The sequence below is a fragment of the Sapajus apella genome, unplaced genomic scaffold (genome assembly GCF_009761245.1).
Source record: "Sapajus apella isolate SASKATOON/1434 unplaced genomic scaffold, GSC_monkey_1.0 scaffold7, whole genome shotgun sequence".
In the NCBI taxonomy this organism is placed as follows: domain Eukaryota; kingdom Metazoa; phylum Chordata; class Mammalia; order Primates; family Cebidae; genus Sapajus; species Sapajus apella.
The window spans coordinates 4,215,735-4,239,830 of record NW_022436947.1 but is presented as its reverse complement, the minus strand read 5'-3'; the positions used below and the strand labels follow the sequence as shown (position 1 = coordinate 4,239,830).

The 24,096-nt window shown below is 39.7% G+C and overlaps 1 protein-coding gene across 13 annotated transcripts in view; it reads right to left on the bottom strand.

Annotated features, from left to right (window-relative positions):
• DGKI (diacylglycerol kinase iota) overlaps positions 1-24,096 on the bottom strand; it is a 445,403-nt gene that overhangs the window by 235,364 nt on the left and 185,943 nt on the right. For all 13 annotated transcript variants that reach the window (XM_032275881.1, XM_032275878.1, XM_032275879.1 and 10 more), the window contains 3 exons: positions 21,731-21,805; positions 20,267-20,323; positions 11,102-11,167 (listed from right to left, as the gene is read on the bottom strand). In XM_032275881.1, the coding sequence (XP_032131772.1) occupies positions 11,102-11,167; positions 20,267-20,323; positions 21,731-21,805 (198 nt within the window). The remainder of the gene's footprint in view (positions 1-11,101; positions 11,168-20,266; positions 20,324-21,730; positions 21,806-24,096) is intronic.

Sequence of the window (24,096 nt, the reverse complement as noted above, 5' to 3'; positions counted from 1 at the left end):
CTAGTGAGAAGAGTAGCAACATTGTTGGAAAGCTCAGAGGTGGTTCTCCCTCATAGATTAGCCCTGATGCTAGGAAATGCCTTACAGATTGAGCACTCTGACATTCATTGGAATTACAGAATTCTAAAATAATATGGATTATGTGACAGCACTTAACCATCAAAACAAAGTGGGTGCACTTATTGTAAGACTGAAGTTGTAGCCAAGGGAGCTTGACCTAGAGAGCTATGGAAATGGTTAACATAGCATGACGTGGTTCACGGATTATCATGGATTATCAGATAAAAGAGATATTCCTCAATTAATAGAATCAGAAGACATCAAGAATGGATGATCAAGAGAGAGATGAGGGCAGATGTTGCAATAAAAAGTCATAATCTTTTGCTCCGTTTCTCGACCTAAGCCAGTTTTCAAAGATAGAATCCATTGATTGAAGGAAAGGGTAAGTTCCCAGGAGAAGAATCTTACAACACAGCAAGAGTCTATGGTAACACTTTTCTGGTCTTTAACTAAAAGGACCTACATTCATTTACTTCGGTAGTTATACACTGAGGAGAGAGAAATGTCCAAATATTCTAAAGACCAGAAATGTCCAAATATTCCAAAGACTAATGGACAAATGTACAAGTTGACATGTATACCCTAGGTATGAAGCAGCACCTGGTACCCTAGAGAACCAGGTATCTAACAGTCCTCTATTACCATAAAGATACAAGCTAGGCACGGTGGCTCATGCCTATAATCCTAGTACTTTAGGAGGTTGAGGTGGGCAGATCACAAGGTCAGGAGCTTGAGACTAGCCTGGCCAACATGGCAAAACCCTGTCTCAACTAAAAAATACAAAAAAACTAGCTGGGTGCGATGGTGCATGCCTGTAGTCCCAGCTACTCAGGAGGCTGAGGCAGGAGAATCTCTTGAACTAAGGAGGCAGAGCCTGCAGTGAGTTGAGATTATGCCACTGCACTCCAGCCCGGGTGACAGAGTGAGACTCTGTCTCAGAAAAATAAATAAATAAATAAATAAATATGCATGAGGTCCAGCTAAACAAACAAAAAGCAGGAGTCCTAGACCAGGGCTGGTTTTCAGAGAGTCCACTGGTTCCACAAATCCATCAGGATTAATTTCCCTTGTCATCAGTTGTGTAAGTGAAAACTGGCACAATCCCAGGACTGGTTTCTTGGTCTGTTGTGTAAGAGGAAGCCCAAGTGAAACCCTCAGACCATCCTTCCAGCCATAACCAAATCAAAATCAATGCCACATTTTCAAGATGTCATAGGTATTAAATTTATATTGAATTAATTTTAAAAGCTGTGACAATGGTATTGTGTTTATATTTCCAAAATTAGCTAACTGCCCCCTTAAAGACTAAAGGAAGCAGGAAGCAGAGGTGGTGTACCCCAACACATCCCCATTTAATTCACCAGTTGAGAGCCTATAAAACCAGACTGGAGAATGGTGCCTGAATATCACAAATTCAACCCAGTGTACTCTATTTGCAGCCACTGTGCCAAATGTGGAATATTTCAGCCTTAAGTACATGACATGTGGCCACTGATTTGGCAAATGAATGTTTTTCATCCCTCCCTGAAAGGAGGATTCAAAACTATTCGCATTTGCTTGCAGGTTTAACAGTACATTTTTACAGACATGTACTAGGGCTTTCAACTCTTCTGAATGTTATCTGATAAAATGCAAAGGAACCTGAACTGTGTGAACATTCTGTAGAACATCATTTGGTCCGCCATATCAGTGGCATCACATTAAAGCAAATGAGCAAGAAGTGGGAGGTACACTGGAGGTCCTGGTGAGAAAGAAGGTGAGAGATAAACCCTATGAAGAGTCAGGGGTCCCACCTGTCAATGAAGCTTCTAGGGTTCAGTGGTCCAAGGTATACTAGAATATCCTCTCCAATCTAAAGAAAAAAATATTGCATTTCATAATTGTAACTACTAAGAATGAAGCACAGCACTTTATTGGCCTTTCTGGGTTCTGGAGGCAGTATATTCCACATTTAGAAATGTGATCAATTTATTGGAGGACATTAATTGCTGCCAGCTTAGAATGGTGCAGGAAACAGTGCCGCACCAGGTCAGGCCTGCAATGAAAGGTTACCTGTTACTCCATGTGATTAGAAGTTTAGAGAAGGGAAAAAGATGCCCTGTAGTGTTTATAGCAAGCACAAACAGGAAAAGCAACATAGACTCTAGGATTCTGAAACAAAGTTGTGCTATCTGCAAGAGGGAACTATATACCTTCCAAAAGTATTTTCTGGCAGGTTACTGTGCCCTGGTGGAGGAATACCTGTCTGTGAATCACCAGGTGTCATGAGCTGAGTTCTGTCAGATCACTATGCCATAAAGTTGATTGAGCCCAGCTTCAATCCAATGTTACAGTAAGTGGGACCATCTGAGATCTGAACAAGCAGTACCAGCCATGCATGAGTAGGTGGCTCAGGTCACCTACAGTATCCACTATTATTACATTACCAAGTCTCTCATTCAACTCATCCATGGAAAAATGGGAGTACTGAATGACCAGCTCAAAGAGGAGGAAAATGCTGAGACTGGTTCATGCACGGATCAACTTGGTATGTACACTCAGGCCAAAAGTAAACTACTTCTGCACTGAAGCCTACTCAGGAGTACACCTTAGAGACAGGAATAGTAAGAAATCCTCCTCATGGGCATAACATCGCGTGGAGCAACTGAAGCATCCCATTTATGCAAAAAGATAGATAGCTTGGCATAAGAATACACAATGACTTACAGGCAGTGATAAAAGGCATGTCTGGTTGGCCAGGGCCCTGGAGGAAAACAGGAGGTCTTGGGAAGGAGTATATTGAGGAACATAAGAAAGTAAGTGCAAAGAGTGAAGAATGCTGATATTGCACATTAATTCCTACCAGAGAGCATTCCCCTTTTAAAAACTAAAACTTAGACATAACGCAGATGCCATACTGTGTCATGAGCTATCCCATTGATGGATGGTGCAATGGGCTTGTAAGTGCACTACCCATGATGGAGTGATGGATGCTATATGTAGGTCCAATAGCACGGGTGTACAGTCACCAAAACGGAGCCACCTCCTGCCACTGCTGAATTTCTAACCTATCAGCAAAAGACACCAAAGCTGAACACCCAATACGGCACCATCCCTCAGAAAGAACAACCAGCTTCTTTGAGGCAAGCTGATTACAATGAACCTCCTCCACTTTAGAAGGGACGGCAACTCAACTTGACTGGAATCAGTGCATATTCTGGGTATGGGCCTAACTTTCCCTTCTTCAGGGCCTCAATCAGCACCACTACGCCAGGGCTTGCAAAATGTCTGACCCACGAACGTAGAATCCTGCACGACAATGTGTCGGACCAAGGACATTATTTCATAGCATAGAGGTGCAGAAGTATGCATGTGGACCATGATATCCATGGGACCTATCCCAGCCTACACCATCCAGAAACTGCAGGCCTGACAGAGAGATGGAATAATCTTCTGAAAATATAACACTGGCTTCAGCATTGAGAAAATATCCTATGAGCACCATCCACGAGACTCATTACATATACTCACTAAATCTATAATCATTTCATGGTGATTTATCTCCATGACAAAAATACATAAATACAGAAACCAGTGAGTAGAAGCAGTGGTGGTTATGCCTACGGTGGCCTCCTTGGGGAGGTCCCCACGGCTCTGGGCTTTGAGGCTCTAAATCCCAGATGGAGAAGTTCTTCACCATGGGGCATAACAGGAAGCTCTTAAACCTTAAGCTACCACTGCACCCAGTTACTTCAGGATTTTTGTGTTAAGAGACTAGCAGGCACAGAAAGGAGCTAGCATCCTGGCAAGAGTAATTGATCCTGATCGTTAGGCACAGGTCTAGCTGTTCTCTGACAATAGAAGCTGGAAGAATACATCTGGTAACCAGGCAATCCACTGGGGCAGCCTTTGTAATGCTATGAACAATTTTAATATAAACAGACAACTGCAGCAGCCAAGACCAGGGAATCAGACTGCTGAGAGGTAAGGGTCTTTGTCCCCTTCTGGTCTAGGTGACAGGGAGGTCACCTAGACCAGAAACACTAGTTGAGAGTGAGGTGAATCCAGGATGAGTGGTTGAGGAGAGAGATGATGAATATCAGTAGCAGATGTAAGACCAGTAGCTACCATGGGGGCTATAGTTTATCCCATGTCCTTCCTCTTCTATGTTTCTCAGGAAATGCAACCAACCAGAATCCTGGAAGAGCTGTTCTAAAAATGTATGATACAAAACAAGGGATTCTGAGTAGCACCGGGAATGGACAGTATTGAATACTGTGGCTCTCAACCCAGATAACTCTGCTTCAGGCCCGAGGCACTCCTCTCATTCCCCCAGTTGAGAGGAGTCTTGGAGGCTGAAGGTCTTCAAATGAGTCACCCTTCCATCTTCAGGAATTGCCCGGAGCCTAAAACAGTCACCCGATATAGCTTGGATATCTGTCCTCTAGATCTCATGCTGAAATCTGATCCCCAGTGTTGGAAGTGGGGACTGTTAGGAGGTGTTTGGGTGATGGAGGCAGATCCCCTGTGAATGGCATGGTGCTGCACTCACAGCAATGAGTAAATTCTCACTCCGTCAGTTCTCGTGAGAGCTGATTGTTGGGGGACACTGGCACCTCTCTCCTTTCTCTCTTGCCATGTGATCTCTACACTCTGGGCTCCTCCTTCCCCCTGTACAATGAGCAGAAGTTTCCTGAAGACTTCACCAGATGCTGGTGCCATGCTTCTTGTACAGCCTGCAGAACTGTGAGCCAAACCAACCTCTTTTCTTTATAAACTGCCCAGCTTCAGGTATTGCTTTACAACAAAACTAAGACATCAACCAGCGATAGCCCTCACCCAGATAGCCCTCAAAGCAGGCAACTCTGAAGGGCTCTTCCAGTTCCCTGTGAAATTGACTAATGCCTCTCTTGTGACTGTACCACAGATCAATGCCTCCCTCCACCCAGCCCTGGTGCTTTTACTTCCCTACCACTGTCACTCCTGAGGTCACTCAATAAACTTCAGGCACATAAATCTCACTCTCAGAGTCCCCTTCTTGGGAATCGTGAGCTAAAATAATGGTTTGGATCTGAAAAGGCAATAATATGCCTATCTTTTTATTGGAGAAGACCATGAAAAAGGAAACACTTTCCATGTAAAAGGAAAAATTTCCTCTCAACATTTGCCTAGTAGATATCAAAATGGAATGCTGTGTTTAACCAAAATTGCTTTTAACCAGCTGAAACTAATAAACAAGAATTATACCTGTTTACTGACTCTCATCAAAATAAGAAAACTTTCCTAACCAAATGTTTAACCAACTTGAAGGTACTTTGGGACTTACCTGACTTGTTTAATCAACTGTGGGTATACTTTTGGATTAACTCTGCCCTATAGGGAGTGGTAACTCCAATTATTAATCAGTAGAACCTTGATTTTTGCTTCTCAGCTAGGTATTCAGCTCATATTCCTCTGCCTGGATTATAAACAAACTAAGGACTGGCTCTGCTCATCACTGTGGTAGTCAATTTAAAAAATACATAAACATGCTTTTTCTTTAACAAGAGAGAATTTTACATTTCTTTCACTTCTTTGAAATCATATTTTGTTTCTTTTTTTTAAACTAAAGGAGATTTTTTTTTTGATATCAATATTTCATGTCTGTTTGGCCTCCTATGCTTTTATACCTGGGGCAAAGAGTGAGAAGAATCCTTTCCGTCATAAACTGACTGAAGAAAGGCAATTTGGAAAGGGAGGTCAGCACAGAGAATCACAAATGTGTTCTCAGACAGGTAAGATTCAGGGTTTAAGGAAGAAACAAATGGTGAATGAGTATTTGAGAACTGCTTCCCTTACCCCTTTCCAAATCTGCCTGCCCCAGGGAAACCCAGTGTATCCCAGGAATGGGCACAGTTCAGCTTGTAAATATCAGCTTAGTGGCTTCAGAACTCCTGTTTCAATCTCCGGATATTCTTCCTCATCTGCTGGTGGCTCTCTGGACATTTCTGTCCCTTTGTCTCTCACCTTCCACCTCTTCCTCCCTTCTTTCCTCTCCATATACATTTCTGTTCATGTTCCTCCTTCAATTTTTCTCTTAAATGTCATTATTTTCTTCATTTCCCCAATGCTTCCTTTTTTCTATTTTTGCCCTTTTATGAATTTTCAGTCTCTTATCTGCCAAGAATATATATATAGGTATGTGTGTATATATATATATATATATGTGTGTGTGTATATATATATATATATACACACATACACATACACACATACACACACATATGTACATGCAAAGACATATATGTACACACACATATACACATGTATACATGTGTAAATAATTTTTGCCCTTCTATGAATTTTCAATCTCTTATCTGGCAAGAATAAGTATATATATATATACACACACACACACATATATATATATATACACACACACAGATATATATATATATATATACACACACATATACATATGTAAATAACTATAACATGTTGATTATACATTTTATGAAGAGATATTTATTACGTTACATTTATATGTTTTCATAATTTCTCAGTTTTATATGTCTTATTAATTTAAAAGGCAGAGAAGTATATTTGTCATTTCTCTCTTTAAAAAACACTATAAATTTTTTGGCTATTTGTACATAGCCTATAATTGATCTGCTTTGCATGAAGAAACTAGCTGTCATCAACTGGCATCCAAATATGAGGTGCACATTTACTCTAACCTCTTTTACATACATGATCTCATCTATCTGGCAGTAATTCTAAATAGGAGAAGAACACAAAGATTTCCAGAATGGTTGGATTTGCTTTTCTGATTGTGTGTTCATCTATGCCTAAATTACTATATTTAAAGTAGTCATTTTGATAAAATGTTTTTACTTGCTAATATCTAGTTTATCCTTCAATCAAACCCAGCAACAAAGAGAGAGCAAGAACATATGAAATACGTGATGAGATCAGTCCCATAAAAAGACTGGAATCAAAGCCGCAGATTTATCATGAGACACGTGACTTGGGCCAGATTCCACAAGGAAGAGGATAAATATGTAGAAGCAGAATCAGCTCTGCTGAGGAAGTGAGAGAGAAAGATGGAAGCCATTTGTCTCTGAGGATCATATGAAGAGGGGACAAAGGGGTCATTTCGTTATGTACCTGGAACATTTTGGGACCAGATCCCCATTTTGGGACCTTTTGAGTGTCAGCATGATGCCACAAGTGGAAAACTTCACACCTGACCTCGTATGACAGCTCATAGTAAAAACTTTGTTTCATACACAAGATTATTTAAAATATTGTATAAAATTGCCTTCAGGCTCTGTGCTTAAGGTGCGATATGAAACATAAATGAATTTCATATTTAGACTTGGGTCTCATTCCCAAGATATCTTAAGTATATGTAACTATTCCAAAATCTGAAAAAAAAATCTAAATCCAAAAATCTGGTTCCAAGCGTTTCAGATAAGGGAACCTCAATGCATATGCTGCATTTAAAACTGCTTTCAAGAATTGATGTTTGAAATTTTTTAATTTTGATTTTTAAAATGTTACCTTGTTTATTTTTATAACTTTTGCAGATGAAGAAACAAGATAAGCTTTCAAGTTGTGATTTACAAACATAATGCTAGGTTTGGATGCTTGTTTCCTTCAAAAAATGAGTCAAAGTAGCCATAATTATTACTATACTTTTTTGCATATAGATTTTTTGAAGTACTACAGACAACTTGGTATTTTCTAAATTTTGATCAAATGAATGCAATGTGTAGATCTAGTGAAGATCTGAGACATGTTTACTGTATAAGAATGCATTCTGCCTCTAACCATTGATTGAATACAGGTTTGCATTAAACAATATGTGCTAGATCAATTCCATCTGCCTCTCCAGTTCTATTCTCCATCCTCCTCCACTCAATGACTCATTGTAAAGAGTCGGCTTTTACAGATTGCATCAACGAATCCCTTCTGCTCTGGTTTCTGATGGGTTTGGCCACTAGAAATTGAAGGTAGGTTTCGTCGGTTTATTTCTCCAGCCTGTAGGTCACCACAGGCTGGCTGAGTCCTGTGACTAATGATTGCAGCTCCTGAGAAGGGGTCCTCTCCATCTCCTTACCTCTTCAGACTTGGCTTGACCATAGCTCCTTAACACTGCTAGTCACAGTATTCTCCATTGTTTCTTGTGGTTCCCCCTTATGCTTTTCACACAATTTAAATATTTTCTTCCTTAAACTCTTGTCAAATTACATAATTTGAACGTGAGCATTTCGTCTCTTTTCTGCCTTGACCCTGACTCTTATGTAATACAGTACTATGAATGACAATGAAAAACTCCAGAAGGGTTATAAACTTGGTAGCCTGAGGCATTCAGCTAACTAAAGGAACTGAGCAATTAAATCATGATTTGTCTCATCTGATCTCTGTTAAATGCCACACATACTCAGCCAAACACGTATTTAAGGCTCAAGAGAAAATTAGTCCAAACATCATTTTATTGTTGATTTTAAAAGTAGAAATTAAAACCACAAACACTCTTTAACCACAAACACTTCCAAAAAAAATCTGTAAAGTTTGCAAGACATCAGTTGTGAAAAAAAAAAGAGAAAAGTTTTGCTAAATGAAGCAATTATTTTTCACTCCTTCCCTATGAGTAAATTCTTGAATAATGTGTGGGTGTGTGGTTGTGTGTGTGTTTGTGTGTGTGTGTGTGTGTGTGTGTGTGTGTATGGGGGATGAAGTGAGATTTAAAAGTCTATGAATATATAAGAATATACAACACTACTGATGAAAATTATGTATAACACCAACATTTAGAGTGAATTTTCGTTACTTATTTGGTACATGGAAACAGTCACAGCTTTCTTCTAGGCCAGGGTTGAAGTTGGGGTTCAAGGGAGGGTAATTTATTATTTGGCAAGGAGACAATCCCACCCATCCCATAATTGTTTGAGTCTTGAAGAATTCATGGAGAAGCTGGATTATAAATACAAGAGATGACTATAATAGTACAATATTTTGAAAAATGACGTGACGAGCTCAGATCACTGACTTCCCCACTGACCACTGACATGCAGCGAGTTGTGAGCACAGCATGACAGCTGGCTGAGATCACTGGCAGGAAAGGCGACACATCAACTCACGGTAGAGGAAGCCCAGTTCCTCCCGTTCTGTTGACCATGCCAACATGAGGCCAGGAGAGAGATTTTTTGAAGTACTACAGACAACTTGGTGTTTTAAGCAATATGGCACTAGGGAACCCTTGTCTCAAAGCATATAATGTTTATTGATCTTCTTTTAATAAAATCCCTCCCACTCCATTACGGCTTATATTATTGAGGTGGTGCCAGCTACTGGGCTCTGGTGAAGATATTTTTCCAAAGTGAAGGACCTATTCATCCAGATTCTTACTACTCTTTACATTTCTGACCCCAAAAATGGCTATGCCTGCCTGGCTGCAGCATCTCTCTTACACTCACACACATGCACACACACATACACACACACACAAACTCTTATGGTAAAATTACATTCGATGATTCATGAAGTAAGAGAAAATCCATAAGCCCCAAAGCAACATCTTGGAAGAGGTAGATGGACCCAAGAAAGAAAGGTCATGTGAGAGTAGAGGTGTGACTTCCTTTTCCCCAGGACATGTAAGATGGCCAGTAAGAACTGGTACAAATCCTTCCACTTCCCGCTTCCTCCTTGTTTGCTTTGTTTTACCTCATCCTGCTTTCACCCTGTTTTTTCGTCCTCTTTACAGGGTAAAAGAAAACCAACTGAGAGCCACTGGGTTGAACTGGAGACAAAATACTGGTTACAATGGAGGCCTAAGCCCTGGAGGCTAAGGTGTGTAGCCTTCCAGAGAAGAACTTCATAACCAATGGTTACAGCATATTTTCTTCCCAGGCGTGGGGCAAAACAACAAAATTAATGCAATTTTTCCAAGCTTCCCTCACCCTCCACAACCCTACCTTAGGCAGCCAATATTTCCTTGCATTACTCTACTGTCAAAAATGCTGTCCTGGGCAGCTCACACCAATGCTTAACCCAAAGGAGTCACATGAATAAACAAACAGATGAATAATTATTGAGGAATATATTCCCCAATATTATCTTACTCTCCACAAAATCAAAACTTCCCTTTACTGATGACCATCAGCTTACTATTAATATTTGTTAATGTCATTAATAAAATTGATGGTGAATCTCAATATAAATATATATCCTCTGGGAGGGTTACACTGGTGGTGAATCTCACTATATGTATTTATATATATATAAATATATTTATATATACATATTTATATATATATAAATACATATAAATATATATATAAATATATTTATATATATAGTGAGATTCACCACCAGTGTAACCCTCCCAGAGGATCCTGTCATCTTTAAAGTAGATCTTTGTACGTTGGAAAAAGCTATAACCCAAGTTTTTGGGGGTCCGTGACACACAGAATCTATGGCATTTAGTAGTATATAGTCATGACACCCCCACCCCTTGCCCCAGCTCACTTTTCCAAGTGACACTGCATCCTGTGGGGCCTATACCCAGTCATGATGACAGAGGAGGTTGATATAAATAACCACAAATAAAAAGGGCATCTCTTCCATGAAGCGGATAATGTCCCAAGGGAGCAACACATTTCTAGCTTCTGACCTTGTTGCCCTAAATAGTTCTGCCCCAACACAATTATGTATTAGCAAAAGTAGCGTTGCTCAAACCCATTGATTTGCTGCTACCAGCCAAAGTATGATGGGCTGGTTGTCTTCACAAGGGAGTTTTCACAAAACAGTTATATTTTCAAAAGTTATCAATGAAATTCACTGTAAGAATGCATCCATATATCTTAAAATGAGCTAATTCTTTTTATTAACACCATTGCCTCATGCAGTGAGTTCTAGAACAACTACAATGCCTCTTAAGGAAACCTGGACAAGTAAGGTCTTTCAGAAAGGAACTGATGTAATGAACACTGGATTTGGGGACACGACTCATCTACATCAGGTGCTTGCAGAGGCCTGGGGAGCCTCCTGCAAGGCCGTGAGGTGGCTGGGCTCTTACCTTACCACACTGCTTACATTTCCCCTCCTGCCGACGCCTGTGTACCCAGTGATGACGCACAAAATTCTGTGGGAAAACAAAATTAAATCAATATTTTATTTCTAGAGACAGGGTCTTGTTCTGTCATCCACGCGAGAGTACAGTAGTATAATCATAGATCACTGCAGCCTCGAGCTCCTCTGCTCAAGCAATCCTCCAAAGCTGGGACTACAGGCATGAGCTACTGCACTTGACTGAATGTGTTTTGATTTGCAAACCTCAATATTCATTTTATAATGTTGTAATACTATTGATTTATATAAACCAGGATCTAAGCCTAGATGAGCCCAGAAACAGATATTTATGGATATGACTTATTTAACAATAAACATGAATCTACTTGGACAAATGAAGTTAGTCCTCCATCCCTGATGTCTTTCATATTTGTACATCCCACTTCTCACGCCCTCCCTCCACATCCTCAAAGTGGCAAGTAGTCTTACCAGATTGCTGTTACTCTACTGTCTTACTAGTCAAACACTCAGCAGATTTGTGAACACAGTAGAGGACACTGGGCTGGGAGGTAACTGAGGCAGGTAAAAGAAATATCCAAAGAGAAGTGGGAAGGTGAAGGGGAGAAGCTGAAACAACAATATCCAGTTCAATTTAACAAATAGTATGTAGTGCTTTATCTGTGCCAGGCAGGCCCTATATCAAACATTCTAGCTAGAGAGAATGTCAATCAAACTCTCAGAAATAGATCTCCTAATCCAAGACTTAGGTGTGAGAATTATTCACCAGACAGAATGAAGAAAGAAAAAAGCTGAAGGAAATAGATGTCAAGGACAAGAGGCATAAGCATATCGATGGTGTTTTTGCAATGGTATTGTGTCTAAACCATCCTTGGGCACTTTGAGCTATTACAGATTAGCTTTCATGGTCTACCCTTGTCTCAGACTGCAGAAAATACAGAAAGTCCTTTCCCTCCCGAGTAGAGAAGCACTCCTGGGGCAGAGTCAAGTAGCGCCATTCACTGTTAGTTCTCAGGATACATTACAAGAAAGTCATCCTCAGGACTAAGAATGCAGGCAAGCCCTAATAACTTACAAACAATTTATCGCTCTAACATCAATACCCCTAAAGTACTCTTTGTTTTCTTTCGTCCTTTTCTGTGAAAACATGCTTTACATCATACTAACATGTCTACTATAGGAACTAGCCATAGTCCCTATTTTCCCTTTAAAAAACGCTTTAATATATATTCAGTTATTCAAATTTTTTCCTACATGTCAGGCACTGTTCTATTAGTAAGTACAGGTAGACAGAAAATAGATCAGTGTAGAGGGGAAAAAATGTTATATGTCAAGGCATGAAATTCACAGTGACACGAATACCGCTAATAAGCATTAGCATTATCAATACCGAAATGCCACCTCCATTTCTCTTAATAATGTCAAATCCACTTAAACTAAAACTAGACAAAGATCCTGGAAGAATAATGATCTTTTAACTATAATCAGATATAAGGGAGCACAATGGTCCCACAATTTAGTCTGATTTTTGTCTTGCTTTTCCTACTACCACAGTTTAATAAAACAAAGACACAAGCTTAGGTTGTTCTAAGAAAGAAGCTAATTATAATAGCTAGCGCTTGTTGAGTACTGCGTGCCATGCACTTTAAAAAATATTTTATAAGTAATAGTTTGTGCATCTATTTCCATCATAGTTCTTTTAATCTTCATGAGAATTTTCAGGAGTAGAGATGCCACTTAGTTGGAATGTATCAATAAAGTCCTACGAATTGTTGAACTATTGAAATGCCTGTGGACTGGTAAATTGCAGTTTAGTGCCCCTACCATCTTCCTGACTCCTCCCCTGCTGCCACAGCATCCACTACCTCCCTCAGGGGAGAGACCACTTCCACCCCCTCATTGTTAAGCAATTATGATGTTAATATCTGACATGATAGGTTTCCAGGATCCTATTCCAGTGACCTCTCTCTTCTGAAAACAAATCATGTTGCAATGTTACTGGTTCCGCCAAAGAATCTCAGAAGGCTGGGCTGGGCCCAGCCGGTGGTAACTGTCTGTACAATCTTAAATTTCCACATGGATAGACAATCCTGGGTCCTATGGCTGGCTGCAGCTTTCAAGAAAGTGACGGCAATTCCAGAATAACCTGCCCAGTTATCAGTATCCATCTCATCAGTTCAGTGCAAAAATTCTACTGAGGATGAAGGTACTGGACCTGCCACCTCTTTTCTTTGCAGCTGAGGCTACTGCCAACCCCTCTGGCATCTGCCTACTCAAGAGGTAAGATGAGAACCTTAGTCCACTGCCTGCTTAAAAATAAGAGGAAGAACCGGAGCCAGCTTCCAACTGCAGGATATCCCAGTTCACACTAAAGTAGGGCACATTATCAGAAGTTTTGATTTGAATGGTCAATATCATCCTCATTTTACAGATAAGGAAACTAATACATATAGTGGTTACTTAAAATGTAAAGGTTAAAGTGAGGGTCCAAACCCAGACAGGCTGGGAGCAGAATCTGTGCTCTTACCATTGTGTCACTGTGCCTTTCCTCTGTCCCACAAGACAGGGCTCACAATACTCCAGCATGACACACCAACAAGTGATTTCAATGACAGTCAGTAGTAGAAACATTGAATATATAAAAATGTCAGTATCATACTTAACAGAAAAATGTAAGGTAATTGCCGTTAGTATAGCAGAAGCTGAGGGAAAATGAACAATATCATTGATGTTCAGAAAAATTCTGTACTTAATTGAGATTACAAATCACCTAATGACTATCAATTTAAGAAAGAACATGTTGGAAACATCTGATGCAATTACGTTTTTGAAATCATGGCTGACTCATGGGATCATTTAGGGAGTGACAGCTCTATTCAAAAGAGTCAGCCAACATTTTTCACAAATCAACAATTACTTAGAAAGCTTAGGACGGACTTCATCATGAGTACTGCAACACCCAGTTGTCCCTTTTTCCCAGGAGATATGTTCTAAGACTCCCAGTGGATGACTGAAACTATGGATAGTTTACCAAACTTTATATGTACAATGATTCTTCAATCTAATAACTGAGAAAACTACTGAGTGACGAATGGGTAGGTAGTGGACCCACTGAACGGACGGGTGATTCATATCCCAGGACAGAGAAGGATGACACAAGATTTTGTCATGCTATTGAGAACAGCATGCAATTTAAAATTTATGAATTATTTATTTCTGGAATTTTGGACTGTGGTTGACCTTGGATAACTGAAACCTTGAAAATCATGGATAAGAGGGAACTACTGTGTATCATTTGGTAAGCAGATGTATAATATCATATAGTTTAGTTGGGGAATAAAAAAAGAATGTTTTTAAATTATTATTTAATTATTACTCTCTATGGCTCTACCATTTGTTAAATTTTTTAATATCATCCTTCCTAGAAAATAAGTAGAAAACTAAGGCATGGATTGATAAACTAACTTATAGAAAATCACTATCACAGAAGAAATTGAGTAACTGTCTTCAAACTACAGCTCTGTGATAGGAGATGTCCGCCATCCTTCTCTTCAGAGTTCTTCCAAGGCCCAGTATAAATTTATTCTACTGCTGCTTAATCATTGTTTGAACAAAGCGAACACTTAATACATGTGTGTTGAACTGAATGGAATTATCCACTTAATTTCTTTGACTTTTAAATCACATAGTTACCATGGAGGAGGGGAGGATCATCAATTGCCTTCATCAATAAGAAAAAAAAAGCATTACTCTAGAATCATTGCTATTTTCTAGTCCTTATATCCCAAGCACTTTAATTTCTCACACTCTTTTCTTTTGACCATTATTAAGAGCTCCTAAATTGCTGAACTGATGTTGGACTCAGGATCCTTAACACTGCAAATGTAAGTGTTGATACATTTCTGTTAACATAGCAAAGCAAGGCTCCTAACACCATAAAACCTTTTTATTGCTCATCAATAACTTCTGAATTATTCATATACAACTTCAAATACTGGGCAAGGAAATGGCTATTACTTTTGGGTGTTAAAATATTAGTAATGCATTATTTCAGGGCTTGTATTCAGTGTTGTTAGCAAAAATACATAACACAACTGTTCAGCTATTCTCAGTCAATCGAACTGGGATAAAAGACTACAAATTGAGTTCAGTATATACTGATTGGGTGATGGGGTGCACCAGAATCTCACAAATAACCACTAAAGAACTTACTCATGTAACCAAATATCACCTGTTCTCCAAAAACCTATGGAAATAAAAAATACACACACACACACACACACACACACACACACACACACACACACCCCGTATTATTCATTGAGAGTTTGAAAGGAGCTTAGAAATTATAACCTAATCTGTTATAGCTTATGACTAAGAAAAAGGAGATCCAGAAAGATTCAATTTAAGAGGGCTCCAACAAATATCTATTTAAAAACTGCCACATGTCAGGCACTATACAAATGCCAGGGCATAGTGACCAACAATCCATGCTCCAGAGACTCTTACCACTTAGTGGAAAAGAAGCAGAGGTATAATCTGAACTAGGCTCATACTAATTCTAGAGCAAATGTTCTTCCATTTACTAAGTAAACACCTAAATTAGTAGTAGTAAGAATTCTTAATTTTTAATTAAGAATATCAAATGGGTCACAGTCAGTGAGTCATAAGTTTCATCTCCAAAATGTCCTTTTAGATCAAGAGTTCCTAAACATTTTGGGAGAAGTGAACACCTTTGTAAATGTATTCGATCAGCAGATATCCATCAATCACATACTCTGTGTTTTGGTGCAATTAATTTAGAACAAATTCCACAAGTGACCTCCCCAAGTTTACACTAAAGAAAGGAGACATTCTTTAGACAAGTGAACAGTAATATGCATAAATTATTATGGCATACACAGTGCCCTCTTTGATAAAGAACACTAAGCTATATATTTAAAGGTGGTTGTTAAGGAAGACCTCAGCAAAGGACTGGAATTTGTGGCCCCTCAAAATTCATATGTCGAAACCCTAAACCCCAAAGTGATGGTAATAGGTGAGGTATTTGAGAGGTGATCAAGTAATGAGGGTAGACTCTTCATGGACGCAATCAGGGTCCTTATAAAAGTGACTGCAGAAAACTCTCTAACCCTCTTTCCTCCGCATGAGAATACAATGAGAAGGTGGCAGTCTGCAACCCCAAAGAGGGTCCTCACTAGAACTGGACCATGCTCGCACATTGATCTTGGACTTCCAGCCTGCAGAACAGTAAGAAATAATTTTTGTTGCTTATAAGCCACCAAGTCTATGGTATTTTATTACAATAGCCTGAAAAGACTAAGACAATGTCTGTGTGGGGATATTTGAACTAAGGCCTAACTGTAAGAAACAGTCATGCAAAGAGATTTTCAGTACAGCAGTGAAATACACAAATATTCAAAGGTGAGGAGTATTTTGGTGTGTGCCTCACAAATGGAAAGAAAGTCCATGTGGAGGCTGGAAAGGCAGTCGTGGCCCTTTTCATGCCAAGACAGTGGGTTTGGTTTTGCTCTAAGAGTTATGGAAACCACTGGAGAGTTTTAAGCCAGGGAATATTATATTAGGTTGTTGCAAAAGTAATTGCTATTTTTGCCATTACTTTCAATTACTTTTGCACCGACCTAATAACCTACCTTTCATTTTGAAAGATCACTCCTTTAAATCATGGGTGGATTGAAAGTGAAAACTGAAGAATCACAAAGAAGCTTTTTCATTGGTCAAAGGGGAGAGGTCACAGTACCTTAGCTTAAGGTGTTGGTGATAGAATTGCAGATAATGGACTTGAAATATATTTTATAAATAAAATTGAAAGGACTGGCAAATGAATTAGATGTAGGCAGTCTGTGAGAGAAGGAATAAACATGACCCCACAGTTTTCTCAATTGAGGAACCGGATCAACAGCCATCTCATTTCCTAAGATGCATAAGATTGTTTTGAAATTGTTTTTATGGTGAAGGAAATAGTCTAGCGTTTGATGTATTATTTTTAAGACGGCTGTGATACATTCAAGGGACATGCCAAGTGGAACTCCAAGAAATGCAGACTGGAAATGTAAAGTTAGGAGTTGTCAGCCCACATGGCATTTGAAGCTATGAGACTGGATGAGCTTCCCTAACAGGAGTGGGCAGAGAGAAGAGAACACAGACAAGAACTATGCTCAGAGGGATCTGCAGAGGTTGGGGGAGCGAGCATGAAAAAGAATGAGCAGGGCTACCCAACGAAGCAAGAAGAAAATTAGGAAAGGATGATATGAGGAGCCAAGAGAGGAGGGCGTTCCGAGAAGGATGAAATATGTAATACCTTAAAATTTTTGAGAGACTCAATAAGGAAAGAAGAGAAAAATAAATAATACCTAAAACATGTAGCATATAGGAGATCATAGGCAACACTGAAAAAAGAAGCAATTTCAGTAAATGGATAGAGTAGAAATCAGATCAGAACAGGTTACAATGACTAGAAAGTGACATACTCAAAATAATTTATATAGTTAACACTTTCTGGAAGCTTGGCAGTTTGACCACAAAACTGAGAAGCAGGTAAGACACAGTTAGTGGCTAAAAAATGTTTTGTTGTTTTTTTTTTTTTTTTTTAATGATAGAAAATATTAGAGCATGTTTATGCTGATAGAAATAATCTAGAAGTAGGGGAGGGGATGAAAATATATAAAAGGAAGGAATTTCCAGTCCTTGATAAGAAGACAAGGGAGAATATCCAAAACCCTTATGGAAGGTCTAGTCTCAGAGAAGTGGTACAGGCTAATAAAAACCAAAAGCACCTAGTATTAGAAAAATTGCACAATTAAAATTGTCTCTCTGTCTTCCCCTGCCTCCACACTGACCTATCTACAGAGAGAGATACATATAGGAGGGCAGGAAGCCAAAGGTAGGCATAGGAATCCCCTGGTTGGAAAGTCATAAACTCCATCTTAACATGAAACTATCCCTTCAGGTTTCCTAAATAAAGCACCTGGTTCATTTGAGTTATCACTGAGTTATCTCCTGGCCCACGCTGTCTGCACTCTGCGTGACACTGAGGCACCACAGCCCTATCATTCTTCTCCTGCTCTTCTCACCCTGCGCAGGGCCCACAGCCTTCCTGTGGCTGCTATGCTGGACAAACACAGTGGGAGAAGACACCCGATGGGGACAACTATGTTTTTCTCCTTCTACAACTTCATCCCAACCTACTCTCTTTCCATATTTTCTCCCAATCCTTTTGCTTTGTCACTAACAATTAGAGCAGTCATATTCATGTTGTCTTTTTTCATCAACTGTCTCTAGACGCTTGTGATTCTCAGGTATCGCCTATTCCTACTCACCATGTTCATCTATTCCCTCGGCTTTAACTACTGTGTAAATATGCTGATGACTCACAGTGCCTGACCTCCAGTCCAGTCTTCCTCATAAGCTCCAAACTCATATACCCACTCAACCTTCTATTGGACATCTCCAATTGAGGACAACAGGCACACCTCACACTTCACAGTTCTACAACTAAACTCATTACCTCCCCACCCCATCCTCAAATCAACTCATTTTCCAACATCCAATCAGTTTTTTTTTGTTTGTTTGTTTTTTAGCAGTAGCTCAGTTTAGTCTGGGCTCCTCTTTTGTCCAAAATCCAGTCAATTACTACATCCTGTGAATTTTGTTTCCTTCAAACTCATATCTACCCATGTTATTTTTAGTTCATGCGATCATTATTAATGCCTAGATTACTAGCATAGCTTCTGAAAGTTGTCGCTGTGCCTCCAACTCTTGGCCTGCATGGTATTTCCTCCACACTGCAGACTGAACGATATTTGTCTTGAAGTAGTTTAATGCCCCCCTCCCAACTATCCCGATGATAAAACACTCAACTGGCAGCACGTGTTACAAGTACCTTCATGGTCCGGCTCTTGCTGTCTCAGATCTCACATCCTGCTCAGTATGCTGCTCTTTCTCACTTGTACTTATATGCTCTTCCTTCCATCCAGAAGGCTCTCACCACTCACCTCCTAACAACCCTCCTCTCACTTAACTTAGCTCCTTAAGGGCTCAGCTTAATTGCCACCTCTTCCAGGAAGCCCCTTCTCTGATTCCTTTCCTCTCTTTCCTATTTGTTACAACACAGAGCTTATTTGAGGAGTAGAGACCAGCCAGGGAGGTTTCCAAGGGGTAAATCTGTAAGTGAAACTGAAACTCGTCTCCCTGAGAAAGTATGCTTATCAGAAATCATTTTTACCAGACTTTGTCTTAAGGAGGATACTGTAACAGATGGCAATGTTTGGGAGGCAGTGAATGAGTGCCTGCTGGGCAGGCTGAGCTACGTTCTAGGAGGACAGGTTCTGTTCATTGAAGGCTTTTGTTTCGCTGATTGGGGAGTGCAATTTTGGGCCTAGAGCTAAACTGTCCAGAATAACACAGGAAGGCCGAGAACCTTCCCTGCCTTCACCAGCTTTGACTGAACTGCGCTTGCTGTCTCCTCTAAATAAAATTTGAACAAACAAGTGCTGTTTCCTCTTGTCATACCTCTGCTTCCCACTAACACACCGGTAACAACTCTTCATTCTAAATTCCTATTTACCTGTTTATCTTCACGACCAGATTTGAGGGTCAGGGACTGAGAACTGAATGCAGTTCTAGCTTATGATGTATTTACTTATTTACTTAACAAACAGAAACACTGAGATTTAGAGAGCTTAGGTGAGACGCCCAAGATCACACAGCATCAGGGCTGGTTTGGAAAGCAAACCATCTGACTCCAGGGCTTATGTGAATAACCAGTTACTCTGCTGCCCCATGAATAGCTTATACCCACTCAAAATTGAATAATGAACTTAAAATCAACAAGAAAACAATAAAAGTCTATTTCTTTCTCACCCCTTGAAGTCTATCACTACTGCCTCCCCCTGGCCTCTGGTTCATTCGGTAAGACCTTAACTCCCCAGGACATTTTATGATAATAAAGTGCAGTGTGTACATGTTGAGAAGACTTGGAGATTTTATTGATGGTATTTATTGATGTGTTCACAAAAAATTGATGTGCAATGGAGAGAGAGAGAATTTATTATTTTCTGGTGAATATCTATGAATCCACTGAATCAGTGAGAAATCAAAGGTGATACTTGAAATAAAGCTCTGAAATACTCACTTCTCTTGGCGACCTTGAGCCTCCTTCTCGAAATGTTGGTTTACATCTGAAATTAATCTGTCATTTGAAAAGAAAAGTATATTATATTAGAAATAAGCATCAGATTAGACTGCCTTACCTGAAAGAGAAAAAACCAACAACAGTGACAGATATTGAGACTGCAAAACAAAACCTCCAAAGAACAAGGAATAATACTCTTCTTAGTCTTTTGAAATCATCACATTAGATAATCAACAGAGAGCCCAAGCGATTCTGTATCTCCAACCCCTTTCCTTCATTCTCACTGATGAAATCTAAGTACCTTTAAACAATAATGTTCTTACACCACAAACGTGAGAAACCGAGATAAGAAACAGCCCAGAGGAAAGATATTGGCCGCTGAAACTACCCAGCTGGGTTTTGGTTTGGAAAAGTAGAAAATAGAAACTTGAGATTTTTTTTTAGCGTTATGATGATTATTCAAAGACAACAGAGTTGTTCTTTATAAAAGGATTCAGCACTGCCTTTCTTTTAGAGGTGGAGGTTTCCTAGTGGGCACATTTACATCTTGGTTAGCTAGTCGATAAAGTGAAAGGAGCAAAAGAATGAAGGTAGAGACGAGGCAGGGAAGTTGGCACAGAAAAGATAATATTAAGATAAAATGTTGGTAGTCATTGCCACAAGATATCAATTAGGATCAACTGGTCATGTCAGTGAAACTAAATGAATGTCCTGGGAAACTAAAATATTCCAATGCATTTACCCACGGCAGCTCAAGAACATAGATAATACACAGAGAACATAGATAATACACAGAGAACATAGATAATACACATGAAAATGGACTGAGAAGTGTGAAGGGGAAGAAGATGGCAGACCAGTCACTAGTGGAGCCTTTCCCATCCCTTAAATGACAGATAAATGAACTTAGCCGAATCCACTTATTCTGGAGGCTTGACACCACTAGGATGCCACTTCCAGCCCCACCGACACGTTTGAGCAGCAAGAGGAGGAGCCCCACAGACTAAGAGCTGGCTTCCAGCTTGCTTGCTCCCTTGGAGGCACTTTGGGAAGAAGTAAACCACACAAGTCAGATACATTTGAACAACAATTAAAAACAGCTTATAGAGTTTTTTCCTTCTTTAAAAAAAACAGCTTGTGGAAAAGCCTACGGGCAAATAGTAATGCTTGAACTGAGATGATACAATGAAAGAATCAGCACACACCACAGGCTTTTCCATCTAACTGTGTTATTCCTTTTCCCAAGAGTCCATATAAAATGATATCAAATTACCCTTCAGCAAACAAGACAGTGAATGACTCTTAACGTTGTCTTTCCATGATTAATCTGGTAATAATGTTGAACCTCCAGCTTTTTTTTAAAGGGCATTGTTTTCAAAAAGTTGGAACTAGAAATTTACACCAGCCCTCCGAAGACCAAATACTTGCAATGTAACAAAACTGCAGCAGGTGGCGTGCTCTTACCTTTTCTAGCTGCTCAATGCAGGCGGTGTGGACGACGATTTTACAGACTGCACACTTCCTCCTGAGAGCTGATTTCTGAAACATTCAATTCAAAAGACAAGAAAGAAATGTTAACAGTCTGTTCTGAAGAGTTCCCTAGTATTAAAGAGGGCATATATAATATATACATAAATACAGCAAATATTGCAATATTTCTATTACTAAGCAAATTTAAAACTTCATCTTAAATATCAAATAAGCTGACAAACTTAACAGTTCTCTCCACTCACTATGTAGCTCCGTGTCTGTGTGACTTAGGGTGGCCTAGATTGTCTCTTCAAATAACAATCATAATAATAGCTCCAATATTTTGAGCGTATAATAAGAACTAGGCTCTTTATTCTGTCATTTCTGTTTCAGAACCTTACAATAGAGGCATTATTCTCTTCCATTTAAAATATTTTTTACATTATCACTCAAGTAGCTAAGGGGCAGCACCAACATCCAAACTTAGATGTAAGGTGAAAACAGGAATTCTTTCCCTATCGCCAAAGTGCCTAGATTTTCAGGGGCCATTCATTTTAGGCTTCTATCCCAGGCGTGAGTCTAGACTAAGTTACTCAGGTTCTGCCCAAATCTTCCAGAAGGAAAAGAAGGCAAGTTCAGCTTTTACACCCAGGAAACAAGAATAACCACAAAAGCAGCAAAAGCTGCTAATAGGAATATAGCATTTGCTATGTGCTTTTATAAGCACTTCGCAAATAGTGCTCACTTAACCCTCACAACCCTATGAAACAGGTCCTATTCTTAATTCCATTTTACTGGTGAGAAAAATGCCCAAGGTCAGTGAATTAAGGCACAGCAGAGCCAGGGGGTCTGGCTTCAGAGTTCATGCTTATAAGCAGAACACAATTCAGCCTCTCTGGCAGTCAGTACTGGTTTAAAATTATAATAAAATAAAACTTTTAAAGTTTTTCTTTTTCCTCTCATAAAAAATAGACTGCATGGAGAGAGATGAATGAGTGGAATCGACATTTCATGACTGCCAGTGTCATGCAGGATCTAAGATAGGAAAGCTCAGGCCTCTCAACAAAGGACAGACTGGAAGGAGCAGGCGCATGAATAATTTCTGTGTTTGAGCCTGAAAGAAACGTAATATAACTAAGCCTATTTGTCAAATGGTCTATCAACGCATCCAAGTGTGAAAGGCCCTGAGTTCCTGTCCTTAAGGAGCACTTAGAGATTGCTGGCAACCTTCCCCCTTCTGAGGAATGGTTTCCCCTGCTGAGGTATAATTTTTGAATCAATTGTGTCAGGTAGGTGAGAAGAAATAAAGTGTTGCTGCTGCCAGAGAAGTCTGGAGGAGCTGCAAAGCACCACCGTGGAGGGGCAGGATCGGGAAAGAAGCTGAAGCCTCGTAGGTCTTGGATGGCCGCATTTGTTCAACATGGGGTATTTACATATTATCAGCTGCCTACAAAGAACCTAAAACACTGCAGTACTGCAGCTATGAAACGTGTAGAACATATCCACTAAGATTTCTTTTCCCTGCTTGCAGATGCTTTCATTACTCTTGGATTTCCTCTTCCTGAGAGAAGAGCATGGTGTAGCACATGAAATAAGTTTGACAATTGCTTTTGCACATATCAATGATAAAAGAAACCAAAGCATCTAGCTACACTACTGAGCAGTGCCTTGTTCTATTACTAACAAAGAAAATAAGAGAAAAAGAAGGAGAGGGAGGAACAAGAAGACATGAAGTAGTAATCATAGCAGCACAGCAGTAGCAATCAAAAGAACAATTAAAAAGATTCTATTTGGCTCTACAGAGTAGAGCACCCATAAGCAAATCATGGTCTCCCTTCTGTTTCCTATGGATATCCTGGTGCAAATCACTTCTTTGGCACCACCTGCAGAAAATGCATGGGCCACTTGAGTCACATTGCTAATCAGAGCTACAGTGACGCTAAGGAAACTAGAGTTGATTTCTGTCTATTCATTTCCCATGAAACTCCTACTAAATTACGTTGTGGATAAGCAAAGCAATATTACCAAAGGTAGGCAACTACTTACGGGCTGTGATTTAAGGATTCCTGAAAAGCCTCCCTCCTTGCCAATAACTCCTGTTCTAGTCTAGCATTATGCTTGACACTATGCTCTGCATTAAGTTCTACAGAGTTCCAGGGATTTTATGTGCTCCTATGAAAGTCACTGAAGATGGGAGGAGGACACAGAGGAAATTCAGGAAGCCTCATGCATTCAATGAAACGGGATTGCCTCTTCCTTTCTTTGTTTTACAAATCGGGACTCTGAGTCAAATTACCTTTTGAACAAGGGATGTGGGCTAGAAGACCTTGAGAACCCATGGGTTAAGATATGTTATGTTT